Genomic DNA, 27,579 nt, shown 5'->3' with positions numbered 1-27,579 from the left:
TTAAACCATTGATTTCCCAGCCTGGATGCCACATGTCTGCACACACACACTCCATTAAATCCACTGCAATCGGGTTCAGCCGAGGACACGGAAAAGAAAAATAAATAACAGAAGGGATTGGAGCCACTGGCCCGAGTCAGAGAACACCAAGCTGCTGTACTCCAAGTCAAGCAGTGCAAAATATCCTTAACCAGCTGAAGAATATCGGACTCTGAATCGAACTTTGTTGCGAAAGATTTACAACCGGCACAAATTCCAGCACACAAGAAGTTCCATGTTTGACAGAGTAATAAAAAATAATCCACCCTTGAACCGATAAAAACCACTAAGACATCGTTAGAAACACGTCAGCGTCTTAAAAGGGAAAGACTAAAATCACATAAAGGGACTGTAGAGTAATTTGCTTTGCGTATATTTTGATATGTCTTTATAATCGACTATATCTATCTGCTCTATCTATCCATACATTTGTATAGAAATATTAAATACTCCATTACAGTTCATTACTATAATAATCTGCTAGTGTACAATATGTCGTAAAAACATAAACTCTATGAAGCAGAACAGAAGTGTATCGATATTTTTAATGTCCGACTGTTGTGCTGAATGATATATAAGCTATTCAGAGACGCAATTCAGTCCCAGATACAAAATCGGAATATCATTGAAATTCCATCTATACATGTACAAAGTGCTTGCTTGAAAGTGTGTATAAACATGTATCAATTTGAGATCAGCATAATCATATTGTGAAGTGGCAAAGTAAAGCAGACACGGTGTAAACACCTTTACAAATAAGAAGTTGTCACTTAAAACACATTTAGAAATGAAAGGCTTTTCCACAGTATCATCACATGCATTGCTTATTCCAGTTTGCACACATTCACAACCACTATTGTACAACTGAATACTAACAAAGGTTTCTTAAAAGTTTTCCCATAATCCAATGTGTTTGAAAATATACACCAGCATTCTCGGAGGTATTTGGTTGGGTGAACACTTTGAAAGATGGATGAGCATATTTAGGCAACTGCATTGCATTGTTTACATCAAGGCTAGACTCTCATAGTGTTGCTATTGACGATTGAGCTGAAATCACACCGACTGACCGGCTTTAGATCAAATTTCCGCCTCACTGCCTTGATAACATTATTCTCATATAAATGCTTTTTTTTTTTTTTTTAAATCACTACACATGTATGCCTGTACACAACACAGTGACTGCTGTACTCTCTTCCCCCACCACAGTAAGGCTGAATGCAGGAAAATCCATTTACCAAGCAGCAACACGTTCTGATCAGTAACATAAATGATCAAATATATACTTGGGAATATATTAAGACATATCAGCACGAGGCAGCAGCAATAGAATACTGAGAGAGAGAGAGAGAGAGAGAGAGAGAGAGAGAGAGAATGAAATGGCAGATATATCATGATATTCACAGTTACACAAACTGTCCTTTCATGGCTCTCGCTTTGCCTGTCTTCCCTTGTTAAGTGTGCAAGGATTCTCTATACAAAAGACATTCTGTCATTGTCAATGTTCTTATCTCACAGATGAGTCCAAAACATCCTTCAAAGCCAGGCTTCCTTTATCTGCACAAGCATAATACCTGTGACTCATTCACCAAGATGCTGAAATGCATTCTTTGTCTCATCCATAACGTGCACGCTCTCCACTGTCCAGGCAAAATAGCTTATTATGTATCGTATGCTATGCGTGTGTGTTTGTCACAGGCGTGTTGTCAAAGTCCTTGTGGAAAAAAAAACAGGAATTCTGCACAGCATCACCTCGCCTCTTCTCTCCTGTCCTCACGTCTACGCAGGCCGCTATTTACGCTTGTACCAAGGACACAATTACGCCACATGTGATGAAATAACTGATTATGCAACAGATTCGGTCTTGAATTGAAGAATTCTAAGAGATGTTTAGGTTTTGAAGTTACTAGGGATCACCTAGTGCCACTTTATTTAGTGTCATACATCCAAATGGGATCAGAATTGTATTATAACCGCTGAATAGATTTCAATACACACCTGTAAACGCCTCATTAGACAAACTGCATCGGCCCCATCAGCCTAATCTGATCAATACTTGTATTCTAAATTTCTGAATATCTCCACATGGGGTCATTGTTTGCAATTAGTGTGTGTAACGTATCACCTGTGTGCTGGTTGGCTCATACAACAAGCTATTTTCACAGATAATAGAAATTCAGGCATTTCCAGCTCATGCAACATATGGCTATTTCAGAAAAGGCAAAATTAATACTTTGTTAAGGCAAAAGATTTCACTTTCAAAAATACAAGTGTGTGTGTGTGTGTGTGTGTGTGTGTGTGTGTGTGTGTGTGTTTGTGTTTGTGCATGTCCATGTTTTTAATAATGGAGAAACGCAGAGAGGCTCTACGCATATTCACATTTATCTTTTTTTGTGATACATATATACATGAATCCCAACTGCCTAATTACTCCTTATCACAGAAAGGGAAAGTCATTAACAAGACATAGGCACAGGTCATAAACAATGTGGATTTAAAAAGAATATCAATGTTCTCCCAGCTTATTCCAGTTATTGGACAAAGTATAAATGAGTTATTATGAAACTTGACTGTTACCTAACATGAATGTGCCCTCGAGCAAGGCACTTAAATCCATCTCAGGGCGCAGCAGAGAGCCTGTTGGCACTGAGCTGTACCCTGTTGTTAACAAATCCCAAATCCTTCCTCTTACTTACAAACTCACAGTCGGTGGCTGTAAATGACATACAGACTCAACATGCATATAAAAATAGAATGAAAATAAATAAAATAAACTCCAGTTGAAGATAGATTCCACTCTTTTCTGCTTCATCAGCCTGTGATGTTCAGGACATTATTTTATCAGCTTAACTTTCACTTCTATCCACTTCCTCTTTAGTGTCGATACAAGTTTGTGATTTCCTGCAATATTTCAGAAATCGATACCTCGGATTTCTCATTTCTCTCTGTGTGTGTGTGTGTGTGTGTGTGTGTGTGTGTGTGTGTGTGTGTGTGTGTGTGTGTGTGTGTGTGTGTGTGTGTGTGTGTGTGTGTGTGTGTGTGTGTGTGTTTGTTTGTTTGTTTGTTATTGTTTATAAATTTAAGTTGTGGTGGAATTGAAATAGCATCATAGTCATCTACGTTTGGCTGCATATTCATGAAAATATGAACAACAAACAACAAAGTGAAACCAGGAATGCGAGGTACATCTTTAAAGAGTAAAGTGGAAGTTTCCTTTAACTAATGCCTTTCATATAAAATACACTGTAGATCTCTGAGATGAGCAGCTGAGAGAAACATAAGCCACAAAGTGTGTGAAGGCCAGACTCATCTGTCTGTAAGCGACAAGAACACACAATTCAATCAGGATGACCATCTATTACGTGTGTGTGTGTCAGATTAAGACTTCAACGATGTCATAGCTCAAAAACACGATTAGTCCAGACGCGTCACAAAATATGGCAAGATCAGACATTGAGGTGATGCTTTTTTTTGGCAGATTACACAGATGTGGCGCTGGCATTCTGATGGCGTTGTGCACTGGATGTCAACAAATACAATCACGTGTTCATTCAGTTTTGATGTGTAGTACTTTCGGCCGTCTCGGTATCAAATGAAACGCTGGAGCGAGCGTGAACGAGTCCACAATGACTTCCAGCTCTCTGAAAACAAACACTTGTACACTTTCATTCACACTGTGTACTGTGTGAGTTATGTGGTTTCCAGGTTGAGGGAGGGGGAAGGGGGCGGGGTCAGGTAGAAAGAGGCTCTCTGTGGCTACAAAGGAAGCCGATCAGCCTCACACCTACGACTCAAACAGGGACGGTTGTTTTCAGGGTGTGAGGTTGCCCAGCAGGTCAGGGGTGATGTACCCGACCGGCAGAGCAGCAAGGGTCTTAAGAGGGTTCTGTGGCAGGAAGGGTGGCGGGGTCTGTTGGGGAGGCGGGTTCAAGAGCAGGCTGTGCTGGCTGCCCACCTCCTGGACCACTGTGTAGTCTGAGACAGGGGCGAAGAACTGGGATTGGGGAGAGTCAGGGAGGATATAGAGAGACTGATTATCCGCCACTGAGGCTGTTGGGGGGAGGGAGGAGTCCTGCTGGGTTGTGGGGGTCTCTGTAGGTTGATTCTGGAGGGTTTGGTACCCATCGGCGCATGTGGTGAGACCGGGGGCGGAGCCGATCTGCTGGGCGTTGCTTTCCGTGGTGTAGCCGCTTCCCTCAGGATCCACCACCACCAGCTGTAACTGCAGCTCCTTCTGCTTTCTCTCCTTCTCTTCATTGGCTCCTCTGCTGCTCTCAATATCCGCTCCTTTCTTCTTCGTTTCCTCCTCTGTGGTGGAGTTGCCCTCCTGGATTCGGAGCTGCTGGCCAGGCGACAGCACCACGCCTCCAGAAGGCATCACATTGCTGACCTGGGCGTAGAAGTCTGTGTTGACCCAAGTCTGTGGCCCTCCAAGCTCCATTTGGCACAGGGGCCTCCCCCCTCTTTCTGGGGCCAGACCTCTTCCCTCCTTCTCCTCAGGTTGGCCTGGCAGCAGGGCGGCCATTAGGGTGTCTTGTTCAGAAAGATCTGGGTCATAACAGCTGGCCCGCCCTGAGTCATCATCAGGAAAGCTGAGGGAGGAAGACACAGGTAGAATAAGAAAAAGAAAAGGAGGGAAGGAGAAACCCGCCCGGCAACAAGAAAGCAAGAACATCATGAAACCAAACGCTATGGTACCTGATGGCGTTGGAGCAGCCTGTGTGTGTGTGCTGGTGGCTGACGGGCTGAGCCTGACCCAAAAGCCTCTGGGTGTCAGAACCCTTACTGTCCTCCTTCTCTGCAGCGTCGACGTCCTCTGCATCCACCTCAATGAACTCCACCCACGGCTCATCCCGATAGAAGTCTGCTGGGAAAGCGTGCGAGCCGCCCATTCCTCCGCCGCTCATGATGAAATTCAAATCCCCCAGATTCCCCTTCTGGACACGTGTGTGGGGGCAACATACATGTGTCAGTCAAGGATGGGATGGCACATGTGTCCATTTAAATACACGCTTGTTTATTCTTTACACATTTTCAACAGGCACTATTCAAAGCTGCAAACACGGCACTCTTTGTTTTCCTCTGCTGTCTTATGGTGGAATAGCAGGATTATTCTTTTATTTATTCTTTTTCAGACCCGACAAAGAGTTTCTTTCAGGTTCAAGGGGTCGTGTTGTTATGGAGGCATAGAACAGCCATTTAAACACATCCCACGTCATCAGGTGATCATTCGCCCACAACACCATGAGGAACCAAGACCCTCTACATGTCCTCCCGTCCTGTTTACTCCAACAAAACAGCAAGAGTGCTTGTTTGCCTTTGAATGCTATGTGAACATTTCTGCTTTTGTTTGGGAGTCGACACGGAGGATAATAAACACAATAACAGGGGTGGTTGGTGTTATGTGATGTGGCCTAGCGTGAGCCGGAGCTGAGCCACTTGGATGCCCCCACAGTGTGTGTTTTTCATCCAAATGACCAAGGACGTATAATCAGAAACAGCGGTTACGCAATATTTTATAATGACGGCTGAGGGAACAGAAAGCGAGGGAGCAAAGAGTCAATTTGTTGGCTGTTGTGAATTTACAATATGACTGAGAACCTATTTGTATGCATACATAACACACAGAGACAAAGCAGAATAACACCCACACACACACACACACACACACACACACACACACACACACACAGAAAGACATACACACACGTACCTTCAGCAGATCTGGATCTATGCCTTTGATTTTGGGCGCAGGAACCAGTGGCAACAGAATCATCACTAATCTATACGGGCAGGCAGAGGAGGAAGACATGAAGAAGATGACTTGTCAATATTTCTGTGTGTATACAGTATGTGTGTACATGTAGATGAGGGGGGGTATGGACTGTCCTCACCTGTGCTGCTGAGAGATGATGATCAGCATGATGAGGATGAGGATGCCCAAACTCCCAAAAATGAGAACCAGCGTGAGAGGAAATGTTGAATCTGGAACACAGAAATAGAACAGTGACCGCAGTGTTTGTCGTATTTAACCCTTGAAAACCCTGAAACCCTCACCTTCCTCACCTTGGTTGGGAATCTCGGTCACTTCGATAAAGATGGATTCGCTGAATTCTCCAAACTTGACGAAGGCTACCATCTTGCAGCGGATGTGCACTTCGTATTCCTTTCCCACGTACAGGCCGTACACCGTCTGCTGGTTGTGAGCCTGCACCTCCAGCTGGACATGCAGAGGGACAGAAACATGGCGGGTGAGGTGAAGACACGGAGCCTTTCACATACGCTTGTTCAAGGACATTGTGGAGACTCAAAGACAGTTGTCTAACTGGCCGGTCAGGCTGTAATATGAATATGAGCCTGTGTAAGGTCCCCTGGCCTCTGACCCACAGATCCCTCCCTTCACTTCCTTCAGAGGGGCCGGGTTTTCCCAGAGGGCTTTGCTCTGGCTTCCACCGCCTTGCCAACAAAGCTAGACTGCATTTCAGCTACAAGAGTTTAAGGGGGAGGGGGAAGGAAACACGACACTGCGCCTCTATGACCTACAGACAATTTACTTTTAAGCGTGTGCGGTGTATGTCCCTGTATGTCCTCGTGTGTGTGTGCACACTGGGGCAGGGTTTGTGAAATACCAAGGTGCAGGGAAAAAAGAGAAAAAGAGGAAAGAGAATTTGAGAGGCTGTGAAGATGACAGGACAAAGACTCACGGCTGCCCAGTTGCTGCTGTTTCTCTCCCTGTACTGAAGTTCATACTCCACACGCATCCAGCCCATGCGAACATCGGCAGAGGGCGGCGGCTCCCAGTAGACTATGACGTCAAAGCGTAGCCCAGAGGGACTCGTGTTCAGCAGGGACCAGTTCAGGGCCACAGGAGGATCGGGACGAACTGTCGACAAAATGGGCAACAGTTCAGAATTTATGGATAATGAATAAATGGAAATGCTCTTTTTATGTTGCCTTTGCGTGCAATAAGGTGACAAACGATTGTGTCCTTCTTTCCAAGGGGCCGTGCAGATTCCTCCTGCTGCTCTGCTTGACTTATTCCCCTCTGGCTTCATTTGGATGTTTTATTGCTACATATTTCTAGAGTTTCTAGTACGCCCGGTGACTGAGTTGCTGTCGGAGGCAAAAGACTGTAGGCAGACTCGTTTCTTTTCTTCTTGTAGTTTGTTTGTCTATTTGTCACCACTTCCCCGCAGGGTGAGCTGTAGGTGTGTGTGTGTGTGTGTGTGTGTGTGTGTGTGTGTGTGTGTGTGTTACCTTTGGCAGTGAGCCACATAGGATCTCTACTGAGAAAACACTTGTGTGTGCTGAGTCCTTCTATGTCACAGGTTTGCTTATAGTACGAGTGTGTATGTGGCCTGGTGTGCTCATGGCATGAACATATTTAAAGTTTGTGTCATGACGATTAGCGAGCAAAGAGAGCATCACCTTTCAAGGATAAAGTATTTGAGCTCATGACTGAATTCCTTTGTGCTGGAGTATCAAAGCCGATTGTCTCCAGCCACAGGTCCAGCCCTGTTACATGGGGATGAATGAGTTCCTATGATCTGTTTTTATGTTTAAACAAACCCGAGCACTTTTCCTTCCCGTTTCTGTTAAACATGGAGACACCGTAAAGTATAGAGTGACACTTTTGGTATCATCTCTTTACACTTGGTCATTTCCTGCAGCTTCAGTATCAGGATTATGAAAAACCACAAAGAAATGCAGGACATCGAACCACCAAATCCACCCCCGACCCTGGAAATGGAGACAAAACCACCTCAGGAATGGAGTTCCACAATGCGGAACAAGCAGATGGAATTGTGGAATCCAGTAGTTATACTATTAAACATGGAATTCGATAGAATTAAGGATATTTGAGATGAAACGCATTAAAAGCAAACTTGAATTACTGCTAAGTGTGTCTTGTTGTGCCATTGCCTGTTAAAACTGCAGACAGGGGAACATTCTCCCGCTTTGGATTTGGAGAGCGTCCCTGTGTATGTGCGTGTGTCTGCACGTGTGTGTGTGTATTTGTGGGCTGGTCTGGGCGCTGGCTGCGCAGTGGAGAGTTTGAGATGGGAGGAGAAATAAACATGTTTACGTGGTTCCTGAAACAATAAAACCGTCAGCAATGTAACTTGAACTGCATGTGCGGACGCCACGGTCCCAATCAGGGACACAACAACCCCCCCGCCTCCCCAACAAACATCAATCAAAAAGAGTTAGTCAATGCTGTGAAGCTAGAAGGTCGGTCAAATTGATGAGCTATTATACAACAGTAACCACGGACATCATCACTCAGGCGTGCAGCAGAGATGAGACAGACCCCATGCTGCTTCTATAAGCAGCCCGGTGGTCTAAACCTAAGAAAGCCTGTGTTAGCGCCTCAACCTCCTCCATTCCTGCTGCGACTAGTAGTGGAGTGAACAAAATGAATTCCACTTACACTGCAAACTTGTCAAATATGATCACTATTCCCCCTGAACCACACGGAGCCTCGGGGCCTCGTCAGTAACGCCATCAAACTGCCTCCCTAAATGTCTGCTCTCTGGCTGCACAAATCATTTTTAGTTAACGATCTAATTACTTGCTTTTATGTTTCTAACTAAAGCGTGGTTAGTAAAATCTAACAGTGCAACCATTCTTATTGACACAGCTGCTCTGGATCATAATGTTATGTTAGATTTTTCTTCATTTTAATTAATTTCTGCTGGATTGAAATGTTCCCCCCTCGAGTTCTGCTATCAATTATTTATACCAGGCCAACAAATGAATCTACCAACTTCTTTGAAGACTTTACAGAAGAATGGTCTTATATTTCCACTGATATTGACTGTATAATCATAATTATTGACTTTTATAACAATTACATTTCAACTTTACCAATTCCATGCTAAAAGAATGACATCAATTGGATCCACTCATCATTTAGAACCAGAATGAATGAGCAATAACAATAACAATTGGAAGCGTTATAATTCTAAGTACAGAGTTCTGAAGTGCATGTCAAAGTTATCTATGAGGTTTCTGCTGACAACCATTTTTTTGCAGACAGAGACATCAGCAAACACCGGCCATGTGTGCATTGTCTCCAACCCAAGTTAGATAAAAACCCTCAGACATTTCAATATTTACCATCAGAACACATGCTGTTATTGGCCAGCACGTGACATTTCCTGGTTGAACTCATCTGCAACGGCAAATGCTGGGAAACCAACTGTGCAAGCAATCCATCACAGGAATACAGATTCACCTCGTCTCTGAATTACTCAAAGGCATATGCAGATCCACACCATGTAGTCGTTACTCACCGATATTCTCCACAGTGAAACAGTCGTCGTCATTGAAGTAGGTGACATTGTTTTGCGCGCGCAGCTGCATGCAGTAGGTTTTCCAGACAGATGTGTGGTTGACATCAAAGAAGCACTCCCTGTTTGCGTGGTCATACTCAGGGCACTCTCTCCATTCACTGGTGGGAGAACTGAGGGAGGGGAAGAAGAAAGGAAGGAACAAAAGAAAAGAACGAGTAAGCTAAATATAAAGACAAACCTAATCCCACACACACCTTCACACCCATGAGGTCACCAAGCCTGCTGTGACCACCTGATGTGACCGGGTCTTATCGGTGTGTGAACAATGCTACTTACTCCTTCTTCAGGTAGAACACTCTTAGTGCACCGGGGGTGGAGAGGTTCCGGAAGCTTCCAGGACTCCACCAACAGCGGAATGTCACCTGCTCTCTGGATGTACACTTTGTGAAATGAGGTTCAAGGGGAGCTGAGAAAAACAAACACAAAGGAAAAAAAGGGAGTAGGCAAACAATTAGAATGGAAAAATACCCAGCGACAAGTATGAGCCCTGCATGCAGAGTGAGTGCTACTTCAGTACAAGAACACACACCTTGGCTGTGAAATGTACTCGAGTATCAGAAAGTGGCTAGTGTGGAAAACTGAACAAGGAAATTAAAATCTAATGAATCTAAAGATGATGTAAAACCCTTCCATCTCCTCTTTTGCATAATATTATGTCCCTTTAAGCTGAATAAATCCTCTTTACTGCTCCTACTGTATGACCTTTATTGACCTCTATGGACTCTGTTGAGTGTTATCAATAAAACAATACTGACAACCTCCACAACCCCCACGTCCAAGCTAAACTAGGACCATCTGGAACAAAACACAGCAAGAAAACAGTCCTGTGTTGTTCAGTCCAGCACAGAACACGAACGCCGATGAAAGATTGAGAATATAAAGGACTGTAATCATCTTTTTTTGCATGAACATTGGTTTCAGTGTCAAGCTGACCACCGGACTGTAAATCTCTGCTCTCATCTCGCACCGATTTCACAAGATAAATATCATTTATCGGTGTTGAATTTGAATGCTGGAGAGAAGGCAGCTAAATGATGCATTACTGAGTCACATTTTTGATTTGATCCCAGAATACATTGTGGGAGAGAGTAACCAGAGGGGAAAACCGATTGGACTGCCAGTATTGAATTTATATGAGCCGGGGCAAGTTTATTGGTGTGTTACTCACCAGACACTCAAGCCATTCAAAGGACTTTACATATAAGAAATCAGTCAAATGTGTAGAGGGCAATGCGATAGGAAATAGTAATGAAGAAAAGAAACTAAATCAAACAGAGAAGAACCTTAGCAAAACCTTGCTTTAGATTCTAGCTACCTACTGGGAATGTAAAGGATTTAGTATAGTTTATTATGCCCCAGTGCTGAAAGTTGATCATATAGCAACCAACTCAAGGATATGATCAGAATTTTGAATGAAACTGTTCAACCTGTAGCTCCTGTCTGACCCCAAGTAGATCTGTAAGAATATGCATAAGTGCAGAGGAAACAAACTTTGATTACATATTCGTTCTCATTTTATGTCCCATAAATGTGTCGTCCCCCCCACCCCACACACACACACACACACAGGTGCCATCTCCTCGTCCTCTGCTGCCCTGACTCGGCCCTTTACACGCTGCCACTGCTCTTCACCAGTCTCCCATCACCTTCCTCTCCAGTCAGAGGGCAGTTTCTCATCTCGCCCAGAGTTTGGTGCAACCATAAATAAGCCAGAGAAGGTATCATTGATTTCTGCTGGACCCTCTCTCTCATTGCTCTCTTCTCACTGGCTGCTGCATAAATCACACACAGAGCCGGAACATAAACACGCTTCACACACGCACATACACACAGATAGAGAAACACAGAGCAAGAGAGAGCGAGAGAGAGATAGATCCCTATCCTACATCAACATAGTCTCATCTAGTTTTTGCTTCTGAGTTCTACAGAGTTCCACACACACACACCTGAAACAAATCCATCCCAACAACCAGATCTTTTCTTTCAGGAGGTAAATGAATCCAAACCACCACAACACACAGGCGTCTCCACAACACACACGCCAAGGCCAACCACAGCCCACCGAGAACACACACACACACACACACACACACACACACACACACACACACACACACACACACACACACACACACACACACACACACACACACACACACACACACACACACACACACACACACACACACACACACACACACACACACACACACACACACACACACACACACACACACCATTTGATTCGTGCTTGATGCCAGTACAACCTCACATTTCATTGCATTCCTATGCTGCTGTGCCTCTGGCTCCCCCATCCCACCTCCCCACCTTCCCTCCCTTCATCTTCTGCACACTGTCGCAATTCCCAAAGCTTTGCAATTTCAACCTCGGCCCCTCCCTCTCCCGCCCCCCCCCCCAACCGCCAGCAAATTCCAGCCTCCCTCATCAAAGAGCTCAGCGCAGGCACGATGTAACGTAAAGGAGGAACTGCACCGACAGCGAAGCGTCTCTCGTGTCTTTGCGAAGGCTTTTGTTGAGTTTCATGATTTAAGACCACAATTCATTTCATGCTGTTGCTTTAGGAAGTTTTTTGGAGGTCAGAAGAATTCACTGACGTCATCACTCCCCAATTCTAACGTGGGCGGAAAAACACACACAGGCAACGCTCCACAAAGAATAGAGCCCTGTCAGAAAAGGTCAGAGGTCACAGTCATTCTTAAAACTTGTTTGCATTTCTGGGCTCTGGCAGCGGCTGGTTTAGGCTGCAGTCGGGTTTAAAGTGTGTCAGAGGTGGAAGGTTACGCAGGAACACCTGGAGAGACTCTCACTCGCTCCCTCACCCACAGCACAAACACTGCCTCTCTTCTTATTCTCCGATAAAGCAACAATAAATCATGTATGCCAGTTATCTACACCTAGTTGCAGTTATTTCAGGTGTTTTTTGATCTTTTGAGAACCACACACCTGATTGCAGGGATACAGATAAGGGAGCAGTTGCAAAGAAAAGTACAATATTTGCTGTAAGCCTCGTCTGCATAGTTTTAACATCCACAGGTTGAATCGTTGGACCTGTGGGGGATTTCTGGATTAAATAACTTCATCATTCTGTCAGTTTGGGAACAGCGAAAGCGAGGGGAGCGTTCAAGTCATAACTGGCTCAAAAGCCGGGAGGTATCGTCTTGACAGCTTAATGCCGATTACGCAATGTGCACAGGCTGGTGATCGTCTTGATGGGCTTGCACACTTTTTTACATAGATTAAATACATTTTGCGATGGGGATATAAATCCTACCAGCGGCTGAGAACCATGCAACTCTAATTTCTGATTTTGCTTTGTTCCAATTGTGTGCACGTGTGTACATGGCTGTCAATATGTACAGTATCTGTCTGCCCGTCCATGTGCTGGGTGTGGAAAACAGCTCTTAGCTTTGTTTCCTGTCTTTATCAGTCCATACGCCGGCGCTAGGAAACAGCTTGTGTCTGTATACCTTCATGTCAGCTTTAGCCATTAACGTTAAAGGTCTGCTAGAAGGCCAGAATAAAGCACGCTTTCTTCCTCCATGTGCCAGCTGGCAAACAGCACTTAAAAAGGCAGCGGGAAAGCTGTGATTAGGCTTTATCTGTAACCATATTGTGGAACTGTCTGACTAATTGTCATGAAGTGCATGAGGGCTATGGGAAGGACTCGATGAATTACCCCTTTTTCCAGCTCATTTGAAGATTTAAGTCAGTGCTCAACTTAATAATGCTTCGAAAAGCAGCAGGAAGGAGAGCGGGGAAGGGCGTGCGAGAGGGAGAGAGAGTATTGCCAGTATTCTTCTCTGCCATTAGTTGCAGCTGTGGTGTGACTCTTTATGTTCATTGTAGCTTTATATTCTTCATACCACTCCAATATTATCCTTTGCTCCTCTGACATACAGATAGCGCCACATCTGACCCGTCTATCGTCTTCCGCTGTATGCTGATCTTTGCAGACACGCCCCTTTTATATGAGCGCGCACGTCGTCGCTTTAAGAGAGCCGGTGTTGACAAAGTGTGTTGATTAGCAGCTTTGTAATACTGATGAAGTGTAATTGGGGGGTTAGGATTGGTCAAGGCAGCTTGAGCGGAAACAAGGCCGAGGTCTATGAAGCTTCCTTTGTGGTCCAGCCCAAGACTGTGTGTTTAGTCCACGTCCTTGAAACACTAAGGGAGTAATTCACAACTCACAACACCTGATTGACAGCTCAGTGAGGTCATGGGGAAAAATGTGTATTTCCTTTTTGATAAATATCTTTTCATCTTTAGCTTTTCATCTGAATGTTACTTTTTGTTTTCTACTCAGCTAAGGAGGACACACACACACACACACACACACACACACACACGTGAAAATGAATCATAACAATTCCCAGGTGTCATTTTAAATTGCATACGCCACCACGTGTGACTATGATCGATAAATGTGATATACAAGCCCACTCAGTTGATTAGTGAAGTGTGTGTGGGCACTGGGCACTTCCCCTCCCTGTGCACTGGGACCCCCTGTGGTGACCGGATACATTCTCCTTCACAGCCCCTTTTTTCCCCCTATACGGTGACACACACTGGACATTTCCCTGATGTATATTTCAACGCTTTGGATTTGCATCACTTCTACTGTGCCTCCTCTTTTAAAAACGGCACTTGAAAGCATTTTTAATTGGTGGCTGGTGTGCCGTCCGTTCAAGCAGCGATTCAGTTTTCATTGATATTTCCCCCTAATGGCTTAATTAATGTAACAACCTTTATGAATGGGCATTATTTATGAAAACACTGATTTAGTGCAGTGCTTTGAATTGAGTGTGTGTTTTTATGAATTAGTCAAGGCTTTTAGTGACTGAGCAAACATTAAAGTGCAGGTCTGCTTCACTCCCATGATGAAGAGCAAAAGCAAAGCAGGGATAAACAACATTGTGCTCATTAAAAACAAACCAAAAAACTTAGCTTGGTTTATGTTTCCAGATTTAAGTGCACACCTCCATGCTTTAGGCGCTCCTGCATAAACTTCACACACACATTGAACTCACAATTCAGCCCTGACATACGACAACTATTGCAGGAATCTAACCAGATTCACTGCCTCTCTTCCTGCATTCAATCGGCCTGTGTGTGTGTGCGTGTATGCGTGTGTTTCTGCTAACCAGATGGAGAAACTGGCTGCACACACAGTCATTGTGCAAAGAGTAATTGGGCCTGTCAGTCTGCACATGCCAGCCCCTGCGTTATATTCCTGCAGTACCCCCCCCCCCCCCCACACACACACACACAACACTGGATTTATCACCATATGTGTGCGCCCGGAGGACAAAGGAGGACGAGGGGGGACGAAATATGGAAAACTCACAAAAAAAGTCATTTCACAATTTTCTTTTTCTGGAAAATAAAAACCATGATATTTTGCGTAATAGTAGAGGAAGAGGAGGAGGAGGAGGAAGAGGAAAGAGGAGAAGGCCATGGGACAATCAAGACAGACGAGGGAGAGAGGACAAGGCAGTATAGGGAGGAGAAGAGTGAGAGAGACTGCAAAAAGATATAGAAGAGGAATGTAAACACGGGGGATAATGCATGCCAACGTATGTTCACACTCATATGCACATACTCCACATGTCCACATACCAACGTCAGGGACGGCCTGTAAAACTCCCTTTTGTGACTGAACTGCCTTTGCTCCCGGTTCAGGGCCGCAGCGTTTCTTCCCCGCTGAAGTTCGGGAAACCCTGCTTGACATTCTCCCTCATCTGATCCTCATTATTTCTCTCACTGCCCGCAGCTTTGAAGTGGAACAGACGCAATCTGGCCTGTTTAACCATGCAGTGAACCAGGCGGCTTATTCTGGTCCAAGCAATTTATCAGCATGTGCTAATGATCTTAATCTCCTCTAATGCTACCACAGCCTATAATGCTGGCTTATTTATGTCATATTTTGTCCAAGTGGGAGTAAATATAGACGGGCGGAGGTGTCTGGGTTACAGAAATGGACACCTGCACACAGATGTACATACACATTCTGCGCGCGTAAACACACTCCTCATCTCTCTCTCTCTCTTTTTTTACATGACCTAATTCACTGAGCAAAGTGTCGTGGGACGAGGCCATATGTCAAATTCAGCTTCTGACTACGTGACTTTGCACATTAAACTGCACTTTTATCCACCTTTAATTGGGGCAATGTGAAATTTAGCTCTAATCTTGTGATTTTATTGTTAGCGTTGAGATTGTCACAGCCCAGGCCTCCATCCTACTTACACATCTAACCTCCTTATCCTCCACAAAAGCCTTAAAGCCGAAAGCAGAACTTTCATGGCAAAAATACATCTTGAAAAGCTCAAGGCGCATTAAGGTTCTTTGTGTATCAACCCCAAGGGAAACTTTGTCTTTTGTATTTTCTACTTTGTCTTGTATACTATGCAGCCAGCTGAGTCACTGTGAAAGTAATGGTTAATAAACTGCTCCATCTATTTTAGTTTGTATTTAATTTGTCCAGACAAAACTCTTCTGGCTCCTGTTAAACTATCTGAACTTGTTTAACTTGGTGTTTTATTGACTTCATGCATCTGTTCTAACTGTAAAGCAGCTGTAACTCTGCGCCATGTAAGTAAGTTCTTATTGGTGATACTCGGCTCATATGTTCCTGCAGCTGTTATAACCGACACTCCGACTGTTTAAATCAACATCACCGTCTACAGCTTATGTAACGTGGGTCCGAGCTGGGTTCCTGTAACTGCAGCGCTCCTCAAACTGCTCTGCCGCCTGTCAAACCATCAGCTCTCTATGGCAGCTCAAGCATTAAAGTCACTGTCATTGAAGTCATTGAAGGCTAAGGTTCCTCCATGCAGCGCTGTCCCTCATTACGCAGCATTTCTCCCGTACAGGCCGCGTCTCCCTCGCTTTTTAAGTTCCCAACTCTGTGTTTAACTTCACAGCCTAACCCACACACGGCCCCAACTGCTCAGCTCAGAGCAAACACACCCACTGCCTCTCTTTGAAGTAGATGTAACTGTAGATTGTGTGTACACACCAGGCTGACCAAACCTCTGCACAGTTACCACTGGTTACCGCCTTAGCGGCCAAGAACATGGATGAGCCTCAGCCACCGGGATCAATGAGAGGAGGAAGTTCTGCTGAGACGCACGGATACACACTCGGGGAGAAAGAGACATAAAACACAGACAAATTACTATAATCAGCCTCTCCTGGCAGATTCTCTTTGCTTGCTAATTGGCCGGCCAACCAAACTACCAAAGGGTGTTGAGACCAAACCTCAAACACAATGTTAATGGTTGTTTAACTACTTAACTGCTTTTTATACGTTTTCCACCATCCTAGACATGTTTTTAATAAGGGAATGGTGGATAAAACATCAAATCTAAACTGGAACGGGGTAAAGCAGGTGTCAGGAGCCGACATTACACAGCAGCGAGTGTGAGAGAGGCACAGGCTGCTTGTGTTTGCTTACCGTATCTGCGGCTGCGTTCTGTTTACAGATGTTTAAAGGTTGTTGAGGAAGACCAGGGCTACCCGGGCTGCGTGCTGGACATAATAGGAGGGAGCTGGACCAGACAGAATGTTTGATGGTTTGACCTCACCTGGCTATCAGCCCTCCAGCTTATCGGCCAGGTAATGTAAACCCACAGATAAAGAATATTTGCTACAGTTCTTGATCAAATACAAAGTCAGGCGGGGTTGAAAGGGCCCGAGGGCAAAGACACAGGTCTCGGAATCGCTTGTGGTTTCCACTTCACTTACGCAGTGTGTGCACGTATGATTCACTGTTGTTTTTGTGGTCTGTCTGTCTGTCTGTCTGTCTGAGCGATACCTTGGAGAGTTGTAATCTGTTTTCCATCAGATTTGGCCTATCGGGTTTGAGTCCCTATCAGGTTTCTTTCCTCTTTCTTTTGTTCAGCTTGATTGCGTCGCTGTTATGGCCACTTGCACCTTTTTGAACTGTAAGACATCGGATCAAAATTCCTTGGATTCCTCAGGTCTGTCTGTCTGTCTGTCTGCCGCCATTGATATAAGCCACGCCCACTTGCCACCACCATTTAGGCCCATAGTATAATACTACACTGTACTTGTAGGCATTCTTCTATTCTGGTTTCTTCGCATGTCGCCACTCGTCTTCAGGAGCATCAGGGCACTAATTACCTCAGAACACTTGATCCAGCTCAAACCAAACCACTTCCCCAGTCCTCTCTCTCTACATCTCAACAGCAGGGTGACTGAGAACTCCTGATGCTCAACCAAAGCTCAAGTAAAGCTATTAGTTTATCCTTAGAATTCTAGCAGGGGCTTAAAACTACTGCCAAGCATGGAAATTAATGATAATATTATCTTCACTGGAGTGTAATCAAAGTTTTAACATGCATATGTGAATGCATGCAGCTGTTGATTGGTGATGCAACAACATTAAGCAATTTGCACGCACAAAACTCTTATCTATAGTCGGACATCTTACATTCTGACAATAACACAAAATCACACACGCGAGAGGTGCTGAGTTGCAGCAGGCAGCAACAATGTAAGTAACACTGACAGACCAGCTGAGCAGCAATGAGCCAATACACTCCACAACACGACTGACAGCCACTCGGAGGTTATTTACACTTGGGCCTTTTCTGCGTCTTGGGCAAATCAGATCGCTATCCAATTGTGAAAAGGGGCGGAGGAGCTGGATTGTTGCACCTTCGCGTGAGTGTAAATGCATGAGTGCAACGCCTCAGCCAAGCCGCACATGGAAGCTTTACTCCTTCCAAAGTATGTCTATTTTCTACTGCATCATCTCCAAACTGAAATGTATTTCTCAGTACCAAATCTTTGGTTCATCCACTTTTTGCAGGCAAGAATTAAGAATAATTGAAGGAATCTGAGATGAAGTACAAGTCTAATTATGAATTTATGTTGGCAGGTCTCCAGCTCAGCTCCTTTCCATCGACCCAATTTGCTAAAATCAGGAACTACTCGAACATAAAAGGACTTAAGATTAAGAGTTTAGGTTTTGGCGCCTGTGTGCAACAAAAGGAATGTCAAAAATTCTCAGGGTGCTTTGAACTCGACATGACTGAATCAGGCCAGTGTGCTAAACTGGTTTGTACATTACATTACATTACGATCATTTAGCAGACGCTTTTATCCAAAGCGACTAACAATAAGTGTGTTCAACAAAGGTAGATAAAAGAACTTCAGGTCACAAGAAATCGTAAGCGCATTTCCTTCCTAAACCAACAGCTAAGAGCATAACTAGAGCTAGAGTAGAAGTGCAATAAGTTAGGTGAAGTGCAAGTTCCTTGTAAAAGGAAAGCATACATCTTCCAGAGGACGAATTCCTCATTAGACAAACGCAGGAATGCTCTGATTTAGTGAAGCTATTAAAGAGACAACTATGCTTTTTCTTTTTTTAAGTGTTGAGAGTTTGATTCTCTGGCTTAGGCAATGAGCAAAACGTTTGAGCACCGAAGTGGTAGAATGGTGTAGAAATCCCTGAGGATGTGAGGTTTTCACACTTTCACCCAAATCCAAGTGCAGTGACTATGATGACTGAACAATTCTGAGGCAGGCAGAAGACAACAACAACAACCTACACTGATGTCAACATGTCTCAATCTTCTCCTCCCAGATAGCTACAGGTATTTTAGCACTCCGGCTCATAATTGGCCTCCGCTGCAGCAGTCTTTCACCCAATTATTCCAAAATGACTTCGAATGGTTCCGTGGCAGCTGGAATTAGCTGGCAGAACATCCCGCTTCTCCTTCCTGCCCCTGGACTTTGACACAGAAGCCCAAATGTGTTTACCCAAGCGCTATTGATCAGCAGCCTATTTGACAAGCCAAACCAGGAAAGAGGAGCATTTGCTCAACAGTGAACTTTCCACATGTATCTGAGCAGGCGCGGTATTCTGCAACTGATTCCGACATGAGACTTGATAAGAAGTGTCAACAACACGCCGCACACAAATCCCTAAATCACATTTGTTAATGATTCATTGATGCTGTGTCGATTGAGCAACTTGTCTGAAGAATAGCTGATAACAGAACATGTCAGATCAGTTCTCCTGCTTGTTTCTCTGGACACAACGCATGACAAAAACACCAGTCACGTACCTGTTGATGTCATGTGGTCACTCAGAAATGGACATCCCGGAGTGGACAGCAAACCCAGCGGGGAAATGAGGAGGAAGAGTAGGAGATTGGAGGGGGAGGCGGAGGAGGAGGAGAGAGCCATGGTGCTGGAGAGACGAGAGAGGGGAGAGTGACAGAAGCAGAGAACGGACGATTATAATTATCACCAGGACTCAACGTTGACATATACACGTGAAACACCCTTCTTCTTCCCTCACTCTGCCCGCTTCTCTCCACCCCTGCTCTCGCCTGTTCTCCCTTCCGTCCTCGTTGCCCTGCTAGTACTGATTCTGGCAGACGTTTATGTGAAACCTGACACGGGAGAGGAGATAATTAATTGTCATACTATGTTGCTGCTCCTGCATTTGAGAGTTTGCATGCATGAATGTGCAGCAGTGTGTGTGTGTGTGTGTGTGTATTTTGTAAAGTCTGCAGTGGGACGCATTTACAATGGGTTTTGTTGTGTTGTGCTCCGTTAGATCACTGACAGATGAGCTGGACCAGAAGATACAATACACAACAGGATTGTTCACTCCGTTTGTAAAAAGTTGCTCAAGTGAATCAATGTTCACAAAGAGCCTGATCAGCTTTCCAAATGTGATCGGTGCAACTAACTTAGGCAGCCTCACTTAAGTCACCAACTCTGAGTTTGGTGCATAATTAATGAAATATCAGGTGGAAATCTCATTCTTAATTCACAATTTGGAACAATAACAGACTTCCCAAACTTTCCCGCAGTTTCCCAGCCGGTACTGAGGATTTAGTACCACTGGGGGGCTTCAAGTACCACCGGCGCCACACAACCCACAGCTTGAGAACCACTGTACAAATAAAAGCTTTAAAACAGAAAATGGAGCGGCTGTCTTCTGTTTCATTTGTGCGATCAACAAAATACACTTGGAGACAAACTCCTCTTGGTACATAAGCTGATGTTGGCAAACGAGTTCTACCAGTCAAGTCCAACCGCTAAATATAGGACAAACTTTCTGTCCGCACCCTTGGCTATTTACAGCTGTGTCTCCAAACCTCACTGTGCCGCCAACAAGCCTGACCTGGGAGAGTTCTTCTGAGGGCAAAGTTCACAGTCCTCTCCCTCACTTTGGTGTACTTTGAGGGCACAGCGGCTTTACTACCAACACTCTTAAGTAGCAAACATAAAGATCAAATCTAATTAGCGTTACATCGATAAGTGTTCGTGTTCTGCGTCTCATTACAGTCAGACAGTTTCTCTTTTAAAAACAAAGCAATAATGGATATAATTAATAACATGATTTACATAATATTCAGATTTCACAACTGTAGCGTTATTTACAACTCTGTGTTCAAACATATTCAGTCAACATGTGAATACCAAGTGTGAATCCCAGAGGCCATGTAGGCTCCAATGACAACATGCACTGTTTTCAATTCTAAATCAATTACTGCTTATTTCCTGCAGCCCATACTTTGCTTCCTTGCTCTCCTGTACATCAACAAGCTTTCTGTCGTTCTCTACCTTCAGTTTTGATCATATTTACTGGTAAGATCATGACTATAATGTTATATGCATGCGATAAGTTTCAGTATTTCCTCCTCTGATGTGCTGAACTTGAAGTATCACTGAAGAGGAACAAACATTCCCTCCATCAGTCTCCCCCCCTCTCTCATGTGAAAGTGTGTGTGTGTGAAAGCTCTGGCCCAGGCTCGCGCTGCATATCCAGCTTGTGCACCTTTCACCCCCATTCCTCTCATTCTCTCCGCCAATTACAGCCTCTCAGACTCGCGGGAAAGCTATGCCAGCCAATCAGAAGGGAGGGAGGCTCCGGCCCGGCCTCCTGGGGTCCCCTGGTAAACATTTAGGGCCTTTGTGGTCAACCCTCCTCCTACAACCTCAACCCCGAATATCCACACACACACACACACACACACAGGAGCGCCCATGCACACACAGACATGAATGTAACATGACAGATGCCGACGCAGCCGCACAATCTTAAACTTGCCACCACGTTGCGAGTAACGCGCCTCCCCCGTGTTTTCTTAAATCTCTATTAATCATCTGTGTTTGCTCAAAGGGTTGAGGCGGGGGTGCTGGAGTGGGGAGGAGGAGGTGGTGGTTTGGAGCACATGGTGTGATGTGTGAAGCCGAGGTGTAAGAATAAAAGGTTAGGGGGATGAGAGGTCGCTTCACGTGTCTGTGTTCATCCATTCTATGGCTTTACGCTCCATGTGTGTATGCAGTAACACACACTAGAGTGGACTGTGGAACTAATCAAGAGGATCTCACCAAGTGCACAATGGATGCCTTGGTTAGACACAGAGAAGGGCGGGCATGAGGTTGAGACAGATGTTAACATGGCCAATTCCATCTCGACAAGAACCCTGAAAGCTTGGCTAAGAGATCCAGGCAGCATTCTCGACGTGTGTGTCATCACACTCCGGGTCTTATCTGAGCCAGATATTGAAGGACCACTGTCAAGAGTCTCGGTTCCACATTTCTACAAATCAAACCCTTTTGAAAAGATGCAGGTTCTATGCCAGACCAGTGACTGAATACCAGAACACCCATCAGTTCCTTATTCTATTTTATTTTCTCATTTTAGTCTGCATTTCAGGCAGTCCAGGACGGGGTTGTGTGACTGTGTGGTTGGGTGGGGTTACGGGGTGGGATGTACTCTCTCTGGTTCTTTTCGCTCCTTTTTGTTTCACCCCTATCTCTCTCTCTCTCTCTCTCTCACAACCTATGATGCGACTGGTACTAGCCTACATTGCTGTTTGACATCATCCTGTAAGACCTGTATGTACCCTATGACATCATTGCAACTCCAAGCTACTTGTACTCTACCTCAGGGTCTATGTATAAAGTTTAACAACAATAGTAGGGATAACACAACCTTCCTTCCTTCTCTCTTTCCTCTTTCTATATAAAAAATGATCTCCAAAATATCCTCCAACTAAATACACAATGTCATGTACAATGTTTGCCTCAATGAAAACAAATTGCAAAGAAAAAAAAAAGAAAAGATGCAGTTTAGGGTGATTTTCAATATCATGAATGCTGAAGAAGGCCAAAGAAAAATAGAGGCGTCCCTCAGCTTATGTTGCATTATGGGTGAGAATCTGTTTCAGTGGTTGAGGGCCTTGAGAGAGATTTTAGGAACTGCATTTGTGCATTCGATGAGCTGGCTTCAGTGATTAAGTGTTCCAACCCTCTTCTCTTCTTCCTGTCTACAGTTCATTCTTTATTTTTCTTCCCCATACAGCCTGGCAGCATGTGTGAATACAGTACTATAGAATAAACTCATCTAATTGAGAGTTGGAGTGTACTTTAAAGGAGGATGCGATTCGATATAATATGACCCTGTCAATTACTTTGGATCCAGCTGAAGTACAAGCCAACATGAACACTAACGCCTCGCAACAGCTCACTTCACAATGGAAACACGGCTGAAATAAAGCAACTATCATCGTGGAGGACGGTCATTGTGAATAAATCAATGACGGTGTGTGTCAAGGCATCTCTTAAGGGCCAAACACACGTGATAGGTGCCAGTTCAGAGTACCTGAGGGGAAACGGCAGTATATTTAGATCTATCTATTCATCTATTCTCATTTTACAGACCAGATGAAGGAGAAGTTAGAATCTAAAAGCCTCCACTGAAACCGTTAGAATCAGATCATGCCCCACACATCTGGATGAGGGGTAACTAACAGCGCCCCCCCAAACGTCACCAGTCCCCTGACCTCTGGTGAAACTTGGAGAGAGGATGTGAATGCAACAAGAGCAGAATTGTCAATGTAAGATAAACAGGGTCGTAAATCTTCTCTGAGTCTGACCCCACAATCAGGCATTGGCCCCTTCAGTCAACAGTTGCTCCTTTCTGTAATGACACCAAATATCACCCGTCAACCTCCTCTTCTTCGCCAACAAACCTAATTTTAAAAAAAGGTACTTCAAGACTTCAACATGAGCCTGCACGTTGCTCCTGATTCTGATCAAGACGAGTCCAAGCTGAGGGAACTGCTGAGGCCAGGAGAGGAGTCTGAATGCTGCACCGCAACCAGCAAGTCCTAATAAGCTTAACACTGTTGGATTAATAAACCTGTGGTGTCTGTCTGTCTGTCTGTCTGTCTGTCTGTCTGTCTGTCTGTCTGTGTGTCTTTGTGTTTGTGTAAACTAAATGTGCAAAAAGGGAAGAGTTTTAACCTGAGCTCATGTGTGTCAGTGTGTGCTCTGAGGCATGTAGATTTGGCGATTGCGTGGCTCTAATGTCTCCTGCTCTCATTTCATAAGAAAGTGGAAAAGTCAGAGTCAGCACATTGGCATGAGAAGAGTCTCTGCTGGAAGAGGATCAAGACACACATCTGCAAACTCGAGCTACAGTGTGTGTGTGAGTGAGTGAGTATTTGCAAAGGGGTGTATGCATGTGCACGTGCATGTGTGTGTGTATCAGAGAAAGAGAGAGAGAAGGAGCAAAAGAGCATGAGGCAAGCAGAGGCAAAAGATACACAGCACAGAAAATTGATCCGTGTAGAAAAAACGACTGGATCTGTCATTACTCCTGACTGTGTTGATAATCTTTACAGTTAAATGGTATAATTACATCTCAAACACATCTGAATCCACTAATTCATTCATAATTCACGTCATTTTAAGGGAAAACTACCTGGAAATGAAACAAACTACTATAAACTACAAACACTAGTGTCAGCAGGTGAAATGCAGATGCTTGTCTCTCTGTTTCTGGGCTGTTGGTCAGATGAGGTCACCTGAACACATCACTTGGGGTTCTGGTGATGCGTTTAGGTGAGTGAATGAAAGTCTTCATAGACCCCCTCTCTGCCATGGAACACTAAGTATAGATCTGCAGCGCGTACCTGTCAGTGCTGTTTCTCCATTTCTTTTGAAAAGCAAGTGCTGACATGCGTGTGTGTGTGTGTGTGTGTGTGTGTGTGTCTCATTCTAATGGTGTCTAGAGTGCTGTTGAGCTGTCAAAGGGTATCGAACATAACAGCTGTACTTAATGTTATATGTGGGGGTGTAATGATCACAGGGAGACAGGAACTGATGGAAGTTACATCTCTAAAACTCCTCGCCTCATCTATTAAAACATCTCTCGCCGTAGCTACCTGCCAAATGCTACAATGCCTCCATTACGCAAGCACCTCATCCTGCCTTTGCTCTAATGGAAGCCCAGAATGTTCCCCCCAAAATCCTATTAAAATGGGGTTTGTTTGTTCTTAGAGCAAATATTACCACATCATATCCACACTGTCACATAAATTAACCAGTGGGAGAGATATTGATGGCTGATGACTGTGAAATTGCAAATACCCTTAAGGCTTAAAGCAAAGAAAAAGAATGTGCACAGTTATTAGTTACTGCTGCACCCCAGGGCGCTGGACTACAGCAGAGATGAGGTGCATTCAAATGACTAAATATCTTTTTATGAAAAGCAAAAACCTGAATCACTTAAATGGGATCTGGAACTAAATTCTTGACCCCTTGAACGCTAAAAGTTCATTCATTTTTGCTTTGAGGCAAAACTGAATAGGCCACAAATTACAGAATTACAGATGAATATGTGCAATTAATCATGGTATGCTTCAAACCAGACCAGTTTATAACAGGAGAGGAGGACAGGTGTTGGAGTCACTACTAAAACACACACACACACACACACACACACACACGCTTCATAATAAAAAAGTCCTTATCGAATTGCAGTTTACTTTCACTGCTTTCATATGATTATTTCTATAAACAGTGAGCCTCTAAAGCTGGACAACAAATGAAAAACTGGCCTATGCACAGATTACACACGGAAAACTTGTATTATTTATATATTTAGGGTAATTTCTCGTAAATTTGTTGAGGTTTGAATCAGTTTTAAAGAGCCTTGGTGCTTTGGGAGCTGAAGTTAGCAGGTAGGGAGGCGACATGTGTCAGCGTGGCCATGAACGTCACACCGTCACATCCCATCTGGAGCCCAAACGAGCGCTGCTGCTACACAGAGTTTAACAATATCAATCAATCTACCGAGTTTGTCTGTATGTTTATAATAACAAGCTACGACGGATACGAGTGTGTAAGAGTGTCAGGTAAGAGGAGAACAATCGGCGTGTGTGTGTGTGACGTGTAAGGTTTTCGCTGCGGTGCGTAAATCCACACGGGCGAACTTGAGGAGTTTTTGGAAACGCAGATGAACAAAGTTGCACTTAAAGAGACACAAGCGACACACTTACCGAGCGAAAAGTCTCCCGGTGGTGACGTGACGGTAACAGCCCGGTTCGACTTTTCACAACTTGGTCATCTGCTGCAGTTTGCCGGGGTGCGTGCTGCCTGCTGCCCCGACCGACAGACAGACAGGCACCGAGAGTCCTGCGGCTCCTTCACTCCAAACTACAAGCTGTCAACAACAACAACAACAACAGGCTTCTTCATATCGCTCAAACTGTGTTCGCACTCTGCTTCTTCCCGGTGTGTGTGTGCGTGATGATCGTCTGTCCGCTGCTCGCTTCATCATCCAGTTCACACACACACACACTCCGTCGCTAGTGTGCTTGCTGCTCGGTGTGCCTCACTCACTCTCACGGCGGTAAAGCGCCCTCATCCGCCAAACATCCAAGCTGCTGATGGAGGAGGAGGAGGAGGAGGAGGAAGAGGAGGAAGAGGAGGAGGAGGAGGAAGGCCACGGAACACAAACACTCTGCCGGACCCGAACCTCCGCAATAAAACTCCTGTCAAAGCGCAACGTGATGCGCTGCTCGCTGCTTAATCCGGCGATTGAAAAAATAATAATAATAAATGACGAATTAAACTTTTATTAATTCTAATTGGTGAAAATCTTACACTCTATAATATTTCCGTGCTCTAGACGTCAAATATCGGTACTTAAATGTATCTTTCCTGGCAACCAAAACTCAAACGTTTAATTTTGAACAGTAATATATATTATTACCTAAAGTCAGACACGTCACACTCAATCTGCATTTCTCCAGGTAAGCTTTCCATGAGAGGTCTTACTCAAGCAGCTAGAACTTTCTTCAACTCTTCTCTATAATGCTCCTGACTGAAGGTCTGCACAGACTGTGAGGCAATCGATGTTTTTTAAGAGTTTTGAGCTCCAACAACAAGTCAGGTCGCATTCTAATCAGTCACTGTTTCGTGAATTTTACCAATCATATCATATTCCCATTACATTATAATTCACTTTTGCTTTCTTTTTCAAAGTTGGAGAGGTGGTCAAACGATTTGGGGAGAGAAATCCACATAATCTTTGCCCACTTTGCCAGTAAACACATAAATAACTGAGCTGCTTCTGTATGCAAATGGACATTCAGAGAAAGTAGTAAACAGTGTGTAGTCACGTGGAGGCTCCACTGGAGGAGCCATCAGGGGCCTGCTCCAAAATTCAGCTGTCAATGGATACACCCCTCCTACACACACAAACACAAGGACCAACAATTAGCATGGAAGCCCCTCCCCAACACGTGAGAGCAAACACACCCTTTCCCCAGCTGTTGCTGCTGCTGGGCTGCAGGTTTTTTTTCTGAGTCCATCTGCAGACACTTGGCATGATCTGATTCCCACTCAAGGCCAACCCTTCACATCAAGTCAAACAATAAGAAAAAAACTGCACTAAAACAAAACTAAGGGAAGCATTCATTCAGTCATCATTCATCATATAGTTCACGTGTACAGATTGATTCCAGCCTCTCAGGTTCACTGGTTAGGGAGCAGCTAGAACACAGAACAAGCTGCCATAGATACAGACGACTCGCTCCGATATGCTCAGTCCAAAGAGAAACAAAACCTCGGAGACAGACAGGTAGAGACCAGGCCTGATCTGTCTGTGTTTCTCTCTCTCTCTCTCTCTCTCTCTCGCTCTCTCTCACTCCTGAGCCATTTCTCTCGCTGCCAGAATGCACTGTTGACGTGATTTACGATGTGGATGGAAAGAGATGGAATTGGCCCGTCTGTATTGAGCGGAGCTGTCCCTGTATTTATATCCCCGTCCCTTTACTTGTTTATTGGGTCCACAAGTTATGGCTTGGCTCTTCTCAAC

At 44.5% G+C, this 27,579-nt stretch overlaps 1 protein-coding gene across 1 annotated transcript; it reads right to left on the bottom strand.

Moving 5' to 3' along the window:
* Positions 1-1,140: 1,140 nt before the first annotated feature.
* ghra (growth hormone receptor a) lies at positions 1,141-26,171 on the bottom strand. Its single transcript, XM_076149484.1, has 10 exons — positions 25,757-26,171; positions 19,514-19,638; positions 9,672-9,801; positions 9,336-9,505; positions 6,744-6,922; positions 6,106-6,259; positions 5,934-6,024; positions 5,753-5,822; positions 4,738-4,976; positions 1,141-4,631 (listed from the first exon to the last, which is right to left on the bottom strand). The coding sequence occupies exons 2-10, from the start codon at positions 19,632-19,634 to the stop codon at positions 3,851-3,853; spliced, it is 1,935 nt and encodes a 644-aa protein (XP_076005599.1). The 5' UTR covers positions 19,635-19,638; positions 25,757-26,171; the 3' UTR covers positions 1,141-3,850.
* Positions 26,172-27,579: the final 1,408 nt, after the last annotated feature.

Source organism: Genypterus blacodes, unplaced genomic scaffold, assembly GCF_046128005.1.
Source record: "Genypterus blacodes isolate CSIRO-AG114 ecotype Tasmania unplaced genomic scaffold, CSIRO-AGI_Gbla_v1 ptg000045l_1, whole genome shotgun sequence".
Taxonomy (NCBI): Eukaryota; Metazoa; Chordata; class Actinopteri; order Ophidiiformes; family Ophidiidae; genus Genypterus; species Genypterus blacodes.
This window is presented reverse-complemented; position numbering and strand designations above follow the sequence as displayed.

Excerpts from the sequence above, each read along its gene's own strand:
- ghra (XM_076149484.1), bottom strand. The coding sequence starts at position 19,634 with ATGGCTCTCTCCTCCTCCTCCGCCTCCCCCTCCAATCTCCTACTCTTC. Across the intron at positions 5,823-5,933 it reads ATCATCTCTCAGCAGCACAG|ATTAGTGATGATTCTGTTGC; the intron begins GTGAGGACAGTC and ends CTGCCCGTATAG. Across the intron at positions 4,632-4,737 it reads GGCTGCTCCAACGCCATCAG|CTTTCCTGATGATGACTCAG; the intron begins GTACCATAGCGT and ends TTCCTCCCTCAG.